This window comes from Rosa chinensis, chromosome 7 (genome assembly GCF_002994745.2).
Source record: "Rosa chinensis cultivar Old Blush chromosome 7, RchiOBHm-V2, whole genome shotgun sequence".
Lineage (NCBI taxonomy): Eukaryota > Viridiplantae > Streptophyta > Magnoliopsida > Rosales > Rosaceae > Rosa > Rosa chinensis.
In genome coordinates, this window is record NC_037094.1 from 66,760,477 (window position 1) to 66,774,242 (window position 13,766).

Below are 13,766 nucleotides of genomic sequence, written 5' to 3' on the forward strand. Positions count from 1 at the left end.
TTAATGAATTCTGGAAAGTGATTGGCTAGATGGACGGTTGTGATGGAAGTGTGAAAGATGATCAATTGCCGTGGGATTGTAGTTACGTGGTGACAATCACGTGGAAGCGCAAACCGGTTTTTATCTACTTCTTTTATTCAAAACGATAAATCCTATTTTTAAACTTAGATATGGGGGCGGGCATGGGCAATGACTGGATGTAGGAGCCTAACCCCTACTTTAGTTTGTTTTGCAGGCTGTTGTTGTCGAAACTTGGGTATGGAGGATAATCCTTGGAGGCCAACATTTGTTTTGTTTAAAGTTTATTTTATTTGGCTTGTTTGATTTCGTTAAATTTTTGTAACGTTATGTATGGTTGATGATGTGTGTGATTGCTTACCACCAAAGTGGAACCATAGGGTTAGAACCTCTATTTGAGTTTAGGTCCTAGTGGGCTAGACCTAAAAGACTCACGTAACTTACCATTCAATGAACTTAATGCAAACTTGGGCTAAGAACTAAAAATTGACATAGGACTCAACACAACACCACCTTCCTTTCCTCTTCCTCGCCTAGTTCGTAATCTTGTGATCACGAGCCAAGCCCACTATACAAGCCCAAAAATTTCGGGCTTATAGATTTCTTGTTTTCCAACCTAAAGGCCTTGTCTCTTTGAGGAATTCTAGGCCCAAAACACTTACTCCAAGTGTCGCGGGTGTAGGGTTCCTTGGGGAGGCGGCGCTGTGGTAATCCGGTCTCCGGGTCGCCACAGCATCTTTGGTTAAGACTGGAGAGAAAGTATCATTATAATCAATTCCTTCCTTTTGATTGTAGCCCTTAGCCACCAACCTGGCTTTATATCTATCTACTCTGCCACCTGCATCCCTTTTTGTCTTAAACACCCATTTACATCCTATAGGCTTAGCATTGCATGGTTTATCAACCAAAGTCCATACACCATTTTGTGTCATGCTATGAAGCTCATCCTCCATGGCCAACCTCCATTTTGCATTATTTACAGATTGCATAGCTTCTGCAACTAATATGGGATCATCTTCATCTCCTAGTTCAGTCTCTTCAATAGTCAGGTACAACTTGTAATCATCTGATATGGCACATTTTCTGGTTCTCGTAGACTTTCTCAAGGCCACAGGTTAAGACACTTCTACATTTGGTGCTACATTTATCTCATCTTGTTGATCAACTTGCTGTACTTGCACTTCATTATTCATACTTTGTTCATTTTGAGCAATTGTGGCTGCATTAGCATTCTCAATATCATTCTGCACTATATCTTCAATTTGGTGTGCTGCAATATCAAACTCTTGATTTTCTGGAATAGGATTCAAAAGTGCTTCATTTTCTGGAACTGAATTGTTGTTGCAGTCTTGGTTTGGGATTGGTGAGGCACTGCAATCCTGGTACACAAACCATTCTTCAAAGGCTTTGCTGCTATTCTGCATTGCTACTATTTCTTTTTCTGCATCTTTTCTTGCATTGTTATCAAACAATTCATCATAAAATGTGGCTCTATGTGACTCCACAATCCTTGTGCTTCTGTTCGGGCAATAAAATTTGAACCCTTTTGATTTTTCACAATAGCCAATGAAATAACCACTTACAGATTGAGAATCAAGCTTTCCATCTGCCACATTATGAACTCTCACTTCTGCATTACAACCCCACACATGGAAATGATTTAAACTAGGTTTGTAACCACACCATAATTCAAAAGGAGTTTTGAGTACAGCCTTGCTTGGAGTTCTATTACAAATATAATTTGCTGTTTTCAAAGCTTCTCCCCACAGAAATTTTGGTAGTGCAGACCTTACAATCATGCTTCTCACCATGCTAATCAATGTTCTATTCCTCCTTTCTGATACTCCATTCTGTTGTGGGTTATATGGAGTAGTATATTGAGCCACTATTCCACATTCCTGCAAGTAAAATGCAAAAGGACCTTTGTGTTGTCCTTGTTCTGTGTACCTGCCAAAGTATTCACCTCCCCTATCTGATCTGATACACTTAATCAATTTTCCAGTTTGTTTTTCAACCTCAGCCTTATAGATTTCGAAAAATTCCAAAGCTTGTGACTTTTCTGAAATTAAGTAAATGTAACAAAATCTTCAAAAATCATCAATGAAAGTGATGAAATAACAATTCCCACAGATTGTACTAACTGGAAAAGGACCACATATATCTGTGTGAATTAAATCAAGCAATTGTTCACTTCTCTTTGAACTTGTTTTCCTAGCATTTGTCATCTTGCCTTTCAAGCAATCAACACATGTTTCGAAATCTGTAAAGTCCAAAACAGGTAAAATACCTTGTTTCACAAGTTCTTGTAATCTTTGTTTTGAGATATGACCTAATCTCTTATGCCACAGAAAAGATGATGAATCACAAAACTTTCTTTTTGAACCTGATTTGCTTAAAAGAAAAATTTTCTTGCTGTCATTAGTTTCAGCCAAAATATTTTCACAATTTGCACACCAATAACCATTTACCAAATCAGCATCTCCAAAACAATTTGAACCATGATAGAAATTCATAACTTTATCATTACTTGAAAAGCTGAAACCATTGTTTGCTACAAATTGAGATCCAGAAATTAAGTTCCTACTAATACTTGGAATACAATACACATTGTTCAACACTAATACATAATTATTCCTAAACTTGAGTTTGACAATTCCTACAGCCTTCACAGCCACTCTTTGGCCACTTCCAGTACACACCCTTGTCTCATTCCTTCTTGGGATTGAAATCTCTGACAATCCCTGTAATGAATTGACAATATGAATAGGGGAACCAGTGTCAAACCACCAAGAGTTGTCATTTACAAAAGCATTTGACTCAAAATTAAAAACAGATTTTGAAAGAAAACTACCTTTCTTTTTCAGCCAAGCTTTGAAACCTTCACAGTCTTTCTTAAAGTGACCAAGTTTCTTGCAAAAGAAACACTTAATGCCACCTGCAAGTTTGTTTTTCATTTTGTCATGATCAGATTTCACAATGGATTTAGAGGTGCTTACAGTGGTTCCAGGTTTGAAATTCTTGCTTTTGCCAAATTTCTTCTTGTACTTGATTTTGGACATGAGATTTACAGACACTTCTTGTCCTTCTTGATTCTGCATTTCATCTTCAACCTCCACACACAGTGAGATCAACTCATTGATGCTCCATTTTTCCTTCTGAGTCTTGTACAGAGTCTTGAGTTGAGAATATTCATTTGGGAGTGAGTCCAGAATCATATACACAAGGAATGAATCATCAATTGCCATATTTAGTGCTCTTATCCTTGCAGCAATATCAGAACCTCTCATAATGTACTCCCTCACACTAGTCTTGCCATTGTATTTCATCCTTGCAAGAGACCTCACCAAATTCTGCACTTCAGCCTTATCAGAAATTTTAAACTTTTCTGCAATAGAATTAAAGAACTCCTTGGCCAATTCTGAATCAGGTATACTGCCCTTTACATTCTCATGCATGCTTTTCTTGATCATGATCAATGCCATCTTGTTATGCTTGTACCATTTGTCATGTTTTTCCCTTGCCTCTTTGCTGGAACTCTCAGTTAATGCTACTGGTGGATTTTCCTTCAATACATGGTCATAATCTAAAATCCCCAGATTCAGTTCTATGTCACCTTTCCATTTCTTAAAGTTTGAGCCATTCAGAAGCTCAATCTGATTGATGCTCATTGGAAAGTGCATAGCTGCATATGAAATGATCAAACAAATTAATCTAGTGTAACTTAATACCAGAATAAACTGAATGTCCCAAACTATATAATGTAGTATATATATGCAGTAATATGAGCTTTATCAATTTCAAGACTTTGACAACCTTTGTGGTGTACTAATCTCTGTTGATATATGAATGTTCATTCACTTAATATATAATTAACAGATTTAAAACCAAATGTATGTAACTGTGTTTCTTTGGAAACAAGTACAAATAATTTTAAGTTTCAAAATCTGCAACTTTAACAATAGAACATTGACATCCTTTTTCTCTTTTGACATAAAGCCACTTTGACAGCATATATGTTCTTAAAGATCAACATAACGATGTAAATAAGTCTATTTGATACATTCTTAGGCCACTTTGGCAGCACTTGATGCATTTATCTTCATATTAGTCATCAGATCAACATATTCATACACCAATTATCACATAATCTTAATGATACATCAATAAATATACATATACCTATGATATGAATCTGATATGAACTTGAATATGGATCTACAAATATTTGACATTTTTCTGTCATGAACATATGATCCACATGCATATTTCGATCGAATCAATGTATAAGAACATATAAAATGAAATTAATGTAAGTTTCTAAATCAGTATATCATGATCAAGAATATAAAAATAAAGTTATATAAATTACTTGATGCGGATTAAGGTAATTGAAATTCCCATAATTCAAAATGTCAATGCAGTTAATTGCTTCAACATGTAAATGATCTATGTATGGCTGCTCTGATACCAATTGTTATTAAACAGTATGCTTAAGCAATCACAAACACATAATCTAGAACCTATACTAGATCAAATCATGTTAATAGAATTACTGCAAATTAACTTAATGTAAGAATGAACTAGGGATTGAAAACTGCATATTAATCCTGAATCTGCAGAAAACCAAACATAAGAACATGAACCCAGAAAACTTACTCGATGCACTCCTACTGTCCATGATAGCCTTCTCCTAATTTCACCCTTATGTTCTCTTAGTATATGGGACTAAAACAAGAACAACTCGTGCATTAGAAGGGACCAATCTGACATACATATACAGCAACCTTGCAAAGCAGTTCCATCCATAAAGAAACTGCTGCAATACCTTAACTGCCTATCAGCTTTAACTGCTTGTCTAATTGCAACCAAATTTTGAATTCAAATAACAGATAAGCTTTTCTTAATATGATGTATATCATAAGCTTATACTATAGTCTAAACTTAGATTAATTACATATATGAAGCATATATGCAGAATACAAACTCCAAACAATGTCTTGTTCCATAAGCAATGTTAATTTGCTTACATTCAGCAAACCTAAATAGTTATTCTTCTCTCAAATTGTAGATTATTCAATGGTGAGCTCACAATCAGACTTAGTTGGCCCCAGTCTCAAATCAAGGAAATTCCATTTCAGATTTATTAGCAACCAAGCAAAAGAAGGAGCCTAACAAAATTGGTTAAGTGAAGAAACCCTAATGTAAGGCTGACCCACCCGTTCACCAAGGAAAGCGCCGGCGATGACGAAGGTGATGTAGATGGAGTTACGGCGCATGATGACCCTATAGAGGCCTTCGAAGAGGCCTCCACCGGTTCTTCGAGGTGTTGAAGCCATGGCGATATGAACCAAGTCTCTTCCTCTTTTTCTTTTCCCTTTTCTTTCTGATCTGTATTTAGAAGAACTATGATGAAGAGTATCAATTAGGAAAAATAGATAAAAATAGTTACAGTCGTCAACCAAATGTTAAATTGCAAGACTGTAAAGGGCACTTAAAAAGCTCACTTTTGGTAAGTGGCATGTATATAGATAGGAACGGGTGAGGGATAAAATCTTTACTTAGAGAAAATCTTGAATTAAGCAGTCAGACTACTAAATTGCTGCGAGTCATCTGACGGTCCAATAAAATAATGAGACGTGCTACACACGCCATTGTTTTTTTAACCTTCAAACATGTATTGGTTTTTTTTTTAAAGGAGCATGTATTGGTTTTTAAGTAGTTAGAGAGAAAAGACACATTCAAATTTCGAATAAATAACCTTAGCCATTAGACCTACAAGATTCACCTCGTGTAAGCAGTTGGTTGAACAAAAATTTTGTGGGGCAGCATAACTTGTCAAACGCTTAGAAAGGGGTTTTGAGACTACAAATTTTCATTAGCAAGGATTATTCTCATCGTCTCGGTAGTGCTTTTGCAGCAAATGAGGACTAGCTGGGTAATATCTATTGTTATATGAGATTTACCATCTGACAGACGACATTGTGCAGTTAGATTTACCATCTGAAGAACAAGTAAGATTCAACATACAAAAGATAAGACAATCAAAATGTAAACAAAAATCTCAGCATCAATCTTTTGGCATCCAACATTTGGGATTTATCTTACTGCCTACTTATTTAACTGCCCATCACTCAAAATATAGGGAGAAGGCTATGAAGGAATTGAACAATTTCAAAGCCCAAATCTGATGCTTATGTGCTTGATTGATTAAATCAAAATTATCAAACAAATGACCACAATACTTTTCACAAGACAAGTAATGAGAAATGGATCCAAGAGAATGTCAAAGACTGCATAATCATGCGTCTCTTATTGCTGCATTCAACCATATCAACCAGAGGTTGTTTTCTTCTGTTGGAATATGACAGCATATACTGGAGCAGCCACACCAATGCTGAAGGCAGTGAACACTCCAAGGCTCATCTTCAAAGCCTGGTGCTTCATCATGTCCAAGTTATACATGTGTTAGGAATGCATGTAGAAGGGTTCATCATGGCCATGTCTGCCCATCCTCTTCACTCCAGTTGTGAATGGAACCCCCCCAGTTGCTGCGAAAGCACAATAGCCACTGCTACTTAGTACATACAATGAAAAAAACAGTATTTAATCTTAAATGAATCAATACATCATAGGTTTAAAAGCTAGAGTTTTTAATATATGCAAAGATTCACTGTGGCTTTGAACATTCACTCTCCAATTACAAGGTGGCAGCCTTTTCTTTGGCAATAAGACTTTGACCAAAATTATCTATGGGGATGCTTCACAGAGAATGGTTTTCTTTATGCACATTACAACATAATAAGTTACGCAGTAGATACAACCCCAAGAAACACATTGACTATAAGAGTGAACTTCAATTCAATCAAGTAAGATAATGATGGTTGGCAGCACAGCCTGTATGCATTGAGACTAATATTTGGCACCAGCAATCCTATGAAATATAGAATCACAATAGAGAAATCTGAATTTCCTGATATTAGCCACCAAAAATATTGACATTTTTTTTTTCTCAGTCCACTTCATCAAACATTCTGTTACTATCTAGACCATATGCTTTGGTCAATGAAAATCAAGGCCAAAAGATGAAACCTCAGAAACAAACAATAAAAAAAAATTTAAGAGTCAATGTGTCCAATACAAGACTGATTCAACACTCCAAAAACAATTGAATGGAGCATCTATCAAAAACATTGAAACTGATTCAACATTGAAACATGGTTGATATAATCAGTTCAATCTATCAAAAAAATTTATTAATGAAAAAAAGCGCTGCTACCTAATGCATAATTGCAAACTCCAACTTTCCTTACGAAAACTACTTGATGGTTATAAGGAAGAGCCCACAGTTCATTCATCTGTTGGCCTTTGCCCCAAAACTGGAATGTCTTCATATCGTTTCTGCATTAACAAGAAAAACATAACCTTAAAGTATGCTCAACATTCAGAATGTTGAAAACCAAATTACAACCAAAGAAAGAATCTCAACTGTATAGTATGTATCTGCAAATAATACATGTCCTCTACAAACATGTGATAAGGTTGTGGTACTCAAAGCATCACAACCCAAATCATTAAATATCCTCTACAAAATGCAAGTTTTGCTTCAATACATGTACATCCAGATCCTATTACCATCGAATCATGCCTATGATCTAATACTATGCATAACCGCGAGCCATGGGGAAAATGTCAGAGAAAAACCAGACTACAAGAACACTGCAATTAAATTGGTTGCTTGAACTATTGCCATCAACTATACTTAGATTTGAATTAGATGAAAAAGAAGAGAATAACATGGATGCCAAATGATTCCTCATGTTAGTTGTTTCACTTATATTGCATCCAGTTCTGATAATAGAATATATTCCTTAGTTATATTAAATACAGTGTACAAGTAGTACTAATGCGCTACAGTTGGTCTTTAACAAGATTAGTCTTGTTGTGGTCAGATTTACATCCTCCTCTTGAAATCATTCAATCCAAACCTAATGTCAGGAAGAATGTGTAAAACTAATACAAACAGTATTTACAATCAAATTTCCATCCAAAATCATCATCTAAGCATCTAAACCATAAAATAAAAGATAAAAACACTAACACATACAGTTCTTGGAGTTCCATTTCACGCACATCAAAACATACTTTTGCAAAATGGAAATGCAAATAGCAAATGCATGAAAATCACCAAAAGTAAATGAAAACTTCAAAGTAATCGCTGTACCCCAATGTTACTGTACTCCCACAGCCTATGAACTCCATAATCCACAGCCTGAAACCAATGCATAAGAATTCAGCAAACAGAAATAGCTATTCTTCTCTCAAAAATTCGCAGCAGACATTCGAAGGTCGGAACAAATACAGCAAGGAAAAAAAAAATTAACTGAGAACAATGCAGACATCTAATCTGTATATTCCTCACAGCAAACGAGCTTTAAGCATGTGACTAGTTATGATATTACTGGAACTCTACTGAAAATTACAGAATCACAATAAACAGTTTCAAATTTTATCAATCTCTCTGTAACATGAAAAAAATTCCTTGAACCAAATTGTAATTATTGAATGCTGAGCTCACAATCAGACTTAGTTGGCCCTAATCTCAAATCAAGGAAATTACATTTCAGATTTATTAGCAACCAAACAGAAGTAGGAAATCCTAAATGTAAGGCTCACCCACCCATTCACCGAGGAAAGCACCGGGGATGATGAAGGTGACGTAGACAGAGTTGCAGCGCATGATGACTCTGTAGAGCCCTTCGAAGAGGCCTCCACTGGTTCTTCGAGGTGTTGAAGCCATAGCGATATGAATCAAGTCTCTGCCTCTTTTTCTTTTCCTTTTCTTTCTGATCTGTATTTAGAAGAACTATGATGAAGAGCATCAATTAGGAAAATAGATAAAAACTAGAAAAAGCACCCGCCCGTTGCTGCGGGTTTTATTATCAATCAATGTATTTGTAATAATGCACTCTAGCTAGGTTGTTTTGGCTGGAAAACTAAAATGTATTGCACAGTTGCAAAAATATTAATCTACATTGTGAGGTGCGGTGAGTAATGTGCTCATGTAGATAAATAACAATTTGATTTACTCACTCTTAAAAACAATTGAAACTGTTTGAAATGAAGAAGTTTAGAAGATGAAGAAAATATTATTAAGGATCCTTTAATCTTATACAATTCAATTGATAAAGCATGGCACTTTCTTGACATTACAAAAGATCTAATACAAATTGAGAAACATATCTCTAGTATGGCCTGTACCTCCAATCTGATCTTGACCGTCTCCCACCTCCCATTCCATAACCCCACTGCAGATTAAGATTGCACAATGTAATATGTTAGCAACTGATTTGGATTACAAAAAAAAAAAGTCCCATCCTTTTGCTTAAAGAGATTAACCAAGAAACCATAATGCTGATCTTTACTTGCCTGATCTTTGTTGTACCATTTGATGAATATGGCTCTCTATGCTTATACCTATTAATCTACGGAAGTTCAATACAAAGTTTAATACTTCTGTAATAAGAATTCACAATAATCTAAAGACAACATACCTACAGAAGATATATCCATTTGAACCAAATGAACTTGTAACTTTCTAGCCAGTCATTTCGAGTTTAGTCATTGTCTTTCCTCATCTCTGCACAAAAGTTTTTGTGGCAAGAATCAATGACCTGAAGTCCATCTGTTATAAACTTTATCTTTCTGTATAGAAGCTTGACAATATATTCCCATTATATGGCAATGTTTTTCAGTCAAGATGAACCTTTTGTTTCCCGCAAACCACTTCCAAAACTGCCTTCTTTTCTTCTAGTTGGCTTCTCCATCCAACCAAATCTACCTCATGCAAAGACTTGGTCACTGATCGGGTTACCATATTTTCCATCTCCAACTTGGGGTATCTGGTTAGGGGTACTTTTAATCTTCTCCGCAATTTGTAGAGCAGCTTTGGGCCTACAATTGTTATATCACCTGAGTAATTCAAATCATCAATGAGTCCAACTTTTATTTCAGAATTGTCCCTTTGTATATGGAATATGATAAGATGAGAATTATGAGAGGACTACGAAATACCTGCTCCAACTCACCAACTGTTAAAACAACAATATTTGGATGAGGGTTCTTGCATATCCGATATATCGGCTTCTCTACCACATCACCATGTAAAGCCACCAAACCTTACATTCAACTGAACAATTCTCGATCAATTTTTTTTTATTTTTTTTATGACAGGCAGGCGATCAGTTTCAGTCGTTTTAGAGATGCGACATTCCATATATTATAAAAAGGCTTTTTTTTTTTTTTTTTTAAGGATGTTAGACAAAGAAACAAAATCAAGAAAAGGAAATCTACAGCTTCTTTCATTCGTTCCCAAAATATGCCACCATGTTACACTTCTGCAATCATAATGACCTAAAAAGTGCAAAAGAAATACAACAATAGCCACAAGGACTAAAACGGCAGTTTGTGGTAGTTAGGTAGTAGAAGCCAGAAGCCCCGAGCTCATACTGGTCACTTTGTTATATATATACTTGTAGCAGGTAAGAATGGAAGTAATTGCAAGCCAAGATTGTAAGCCAGCAGAGCACATAGATGAAGCCGGTGACACATTTGAACCAGAGAGCGGGAAATGGAATAGTGATGGATATGAAGATTGCAGTGACCCCAAGGAAAATGTCGACTCGCTCGAGCACCTGAGCCGCTTGTTCGAACATGGAGCGAATACATCTGCCAACAAAGAAGCAAGTAAAGGCAAGTATTATGGTGAATCCGAGGAAGCAAAAGATTGCAGGGAGCTGTGAGCGGATTTGGGCGGAGAGGAGAGCCATTTCGATGGCGGATGCCGAGCAGAACAGAGCAAGTATATTTGCCCAATAATGTAGCAGGTGGTCGTTGGGTTGTTTGGGGCCTTTGGGCTCTTCTGCTGCCGGTGGTTGACCCATTTCTACGTCCGTTGGTTGAGCCATTTCTACGTCACGAGGATCAGGAACCCGACCAAGTTTTGCAATGACTCCCCGGAGAAATGTTTTGAGACCATTGGTAGAGAACCTCATTTTTTTTTTTTTTTTTTCTGGGTACTCTCTTGAGTCTCTTCTCTGGACATCTCCTTTTGTACTATTTATAGGAGATTTGTGCTCAAGGAACATTGTCCTAGTGAGTACCAGGGTAACGGTGCCTTCAAATTTACACGTATGACCCTTGGGCTTTAAGTAGAGAAAGGCCCATTGCAGTTCACAAGCAGTTAAGTAGACAAAGACTTCTTTTTTCTTTTCTTTCTTTTTCCTTCATCATCTCCTGTATTTTGCTCCACACACAAGGCCAAAAACAAAAAGAGAAATCAAACACGAGTGTCACTATCTGTCCCATCCTTCTTTTTTTTGGTCTGAGTCGGTGAGTCCCACATCATCCGAGTGTCACTATCTATTGCGACGTCCCACAACGTTTTTGCCCTCACCCTTCCTTGGTAACAGTAACTGTCGTAGGAGTGAAACATTTACCTTTTTACCCTCACCCTTCCTTAGTAACAGTAACTCTTGTAGGAATGATACCTTTACGTTTTTACCCTCACCCTTCCTCTCTTGGGATTTTTGCCCTCACTGTTTCTCCTGTACTTTTCCGGATTTGCCCCCAATGCGCGTGTGGACCTCTACCGTTTCCCAAGGTAAGCATATAGGTGAAGAAAAAGAAGGTCTCGGTCATAGTCATACCAGGTTAGTTATGTGAGCGAAGGTAGGGGTCGAGTCTCCGGCTGACTGCAGTGTATTATAGTTTAATTTCCTCAATTATTCTTTAATTTCTGTATTGTGTTACAGCAAGTTTACCGGGCTTGTTCTTGCCTGGGCACCACATCAAAAGGAGGTTAGGGGGGGGGGGAGAGGATTTTCGGACTGTTCATCATTCCACCGGATCTAGGGCAAGACTACAGGGGGAGGCCCAGGGCACCATCTCGGGCACCATGGTGACTGAGCCCGTGACCCAGGCTGCCAGGCTGGCCCAAGAAGAAGAGAAGAGGGGAGACGCGCGTAGCCGAAGACGTGAAGCCCAACCGCTAGTCTTCTAGCGGCGACAGGACAGCAGGCACGTTGGGCGCCACGATTTTGTCGTCTAGTGGCGTGGGGGTGCGACGTGGCGTGTAGCCGTTGGGCTACTTTTCAGTTTGAATGCAACGGTCCACAGATCTGGACCGTTGATTTTGATAATTAAAGGGATCTGACGGCTATAAATCTAGTACAAGAGGTTTAAAAATAAATAAATAAATAAATAACCGTTAGATTTCAACGGTAACAAAAAAATTATAACCACAATTTCCTATAAATACCTCACCTCCTATTTTACTTCTCACACCAAAAAAATCATCTTTCTTCCTCAAAATTTTTTGTTCCTTCTCCTCATAGCTTTCATACTCTACAATTTTTTGATTCCAATATGAGTGTACGAGGCAATACGATTGTCCAACCCGTAGGAGATCCAAGTATTGACGGGACACGTTGGCAGACTATTGAAGACATTCAATTGTGCAAGTCTTGGAGGACTGTTAGCCAAGATCCGTCAAAGGGTACGGAACGAAGAAAAGATGATCTATGGATAGATGTACGCCAACACTATGCCGAACATTGGGATGGATATGTCCGATCAATTCAAGCTTTTCAAGGGAGGTGGAAAACCTTGAAAGTCGAACTTTATGTTTGGCATTGTGCGTTAAGGCAAGCGAAAAGTTGGTACAAGAGTGGTGCGAATATGATTGATGAGGTATGAATTTGTAATGTAACACGAATTTTAATTTTTATGATTCTTTTAGTGTATATTTAATTAGTTGATACATCTTACTTTAAATTATTAGTTGAAATATTTTGTTGATAATTATACTTTAAATTATTAGTTCATATATTAAAATTTAGTTGATAATTATACTTCAAATTAGTACTTCATAAGCATACTTTATACTTCATTTTATTTAAATTATACATTATACTCGCCTTATACTTAAATAGTTGATACATTGTACCTCGTTTATATTTGTACTAATAGATTTATATTTTTTTTAAAAATTAAATAACGACGTCAAGCACAAGATTTGTGGAGAGCTGCGATGACCAAATCGAAAGGAACAGAAAAAAAAGGTGATCTCATTAGTTTAGAATGTTACGAGATTGTTAAGGGCTTTTAACAATTTGATGACATTCCAAACCATTCCTCTTCGGCTGGAGGAACCTCCAGGGGAGGAACTGAACGGATGCACACACAACAATCCGTTCCTGATTCTCATGTCCAGTTGGACATAGATGCAGATGAGGTAAACGCCGATGCAACTCCCAATCCTTCGGTGAGGCCTTAAGGAAAGAAGGCTGCCAAAGAAGCTCTTCGGAAAGGAAAGAAAGCATCTAATGATTCCAGTCCTCTGACGAACACTGTGGAGACTATAGCAACCAACCAAACATCAATGATGTCTGCCAAGGAGAAACGTGATGAGGAATATGCTCGACATCTCCGTGACCAACAACAACGAGATTATATACGCTTGCAAATAGATATGCGAAACGAGGCATTCAAAATTCAAGAGAGGGAAGATCGTATTATGGAGATGGACACAAGTAAGATGACGCCAACAAAAAAGAATTACTGGCAAAGAAAACAAAAAAAAATTGCAGAGAAAGAAGCTGAAGATGCAACCCGTGGATCTAACATCCCACAACCACCATTCCCCGGTGGGTATTATCCACAATCTCCGTTCTCCGGTGGCTATCCACAAC

The 13,766-nt window shown here is 37.2% G+C and overlaps 1 protein-coding gene across 5 annotated transcripts; it reads right to left on the minus strand.

Annotated features, from left to right (window-relative positions):
* Window positions 1-6,171: 6,171 nt before the first annotated feature.
* On the minus strand, window positions 6,172-9,984 carry LOC112178443 (cytochrome b-c1 complex subunit 9, mitochondrial-like). 5 transcript variants are annotated; one of them, XM_040510030.1, is made up of 8 exons: window positions 9,782-9,984; window positions 9,574-9,655; window positions 9,445-9,485; window positions 9,277-9,323; window positions 8,696-8,866; window positions 8,240-8,287; window positions 7,295-7,416; window positions 6,172-6,586 (listed from the first exon to the last, which is right to left on the minus strand). In XM_040510030.1, the coding sequence occupies exons 3-7, from the start codon at window positions 9,461-9,463 to the stop codon at window positions 7,366-7,368; spliced, it is 336 nt and encodes a 111-aa protein (XP_040365964.1). In that variant the 5' UTR covers window positions 9,464-9,485; window positions 9,574-9,655; window positions 9,782-9,984; the 3' UTR covers window positions 6,172-6,586; window positions 7,295-7,365. The 5 variants fall into 5 exon arrangements, with proteins under 5 accessions (XP_040365964.1, XP_040365963.1, XP_040365962.1 ...); XM_040510029.1 differs by having other exon boundaries at window positions 9,445-9,655; XM_040510028.1 differs by lacking the exons at window positions 9,277-9,323; window positions 9,445-9,485; window positions 9,574-9,655; window positions 9,782-9,984 and having other exon boundaries at window positions 6,172-6,566.
* Between the last annotated feature and the right edge of the window lie 3,782 nt (window positions 9,985-13,766).

What these genes read in the sequence shown, in the direction of transcription:
- LOC112178443 (XM_040510030.1), bottom strand. An exon ending in GTGCTTTCCTCGGTGAATGG is followed by an intron (nt 8,288 to 8,695) that starts GTGGGTGAGCCT and finishes CATTGGTTTCAG; the next exon opens with GCTGTGGATTATGGAGTTCA. An exon ending in GGGAGTACAGTAACATTGGG is followed by an intron (nt 7,417 to 8,239) that starts GTACAGCGATTA and finishes TTGTTAATGCAG; the next exon opens with AAACGATATGAAGACATTCC.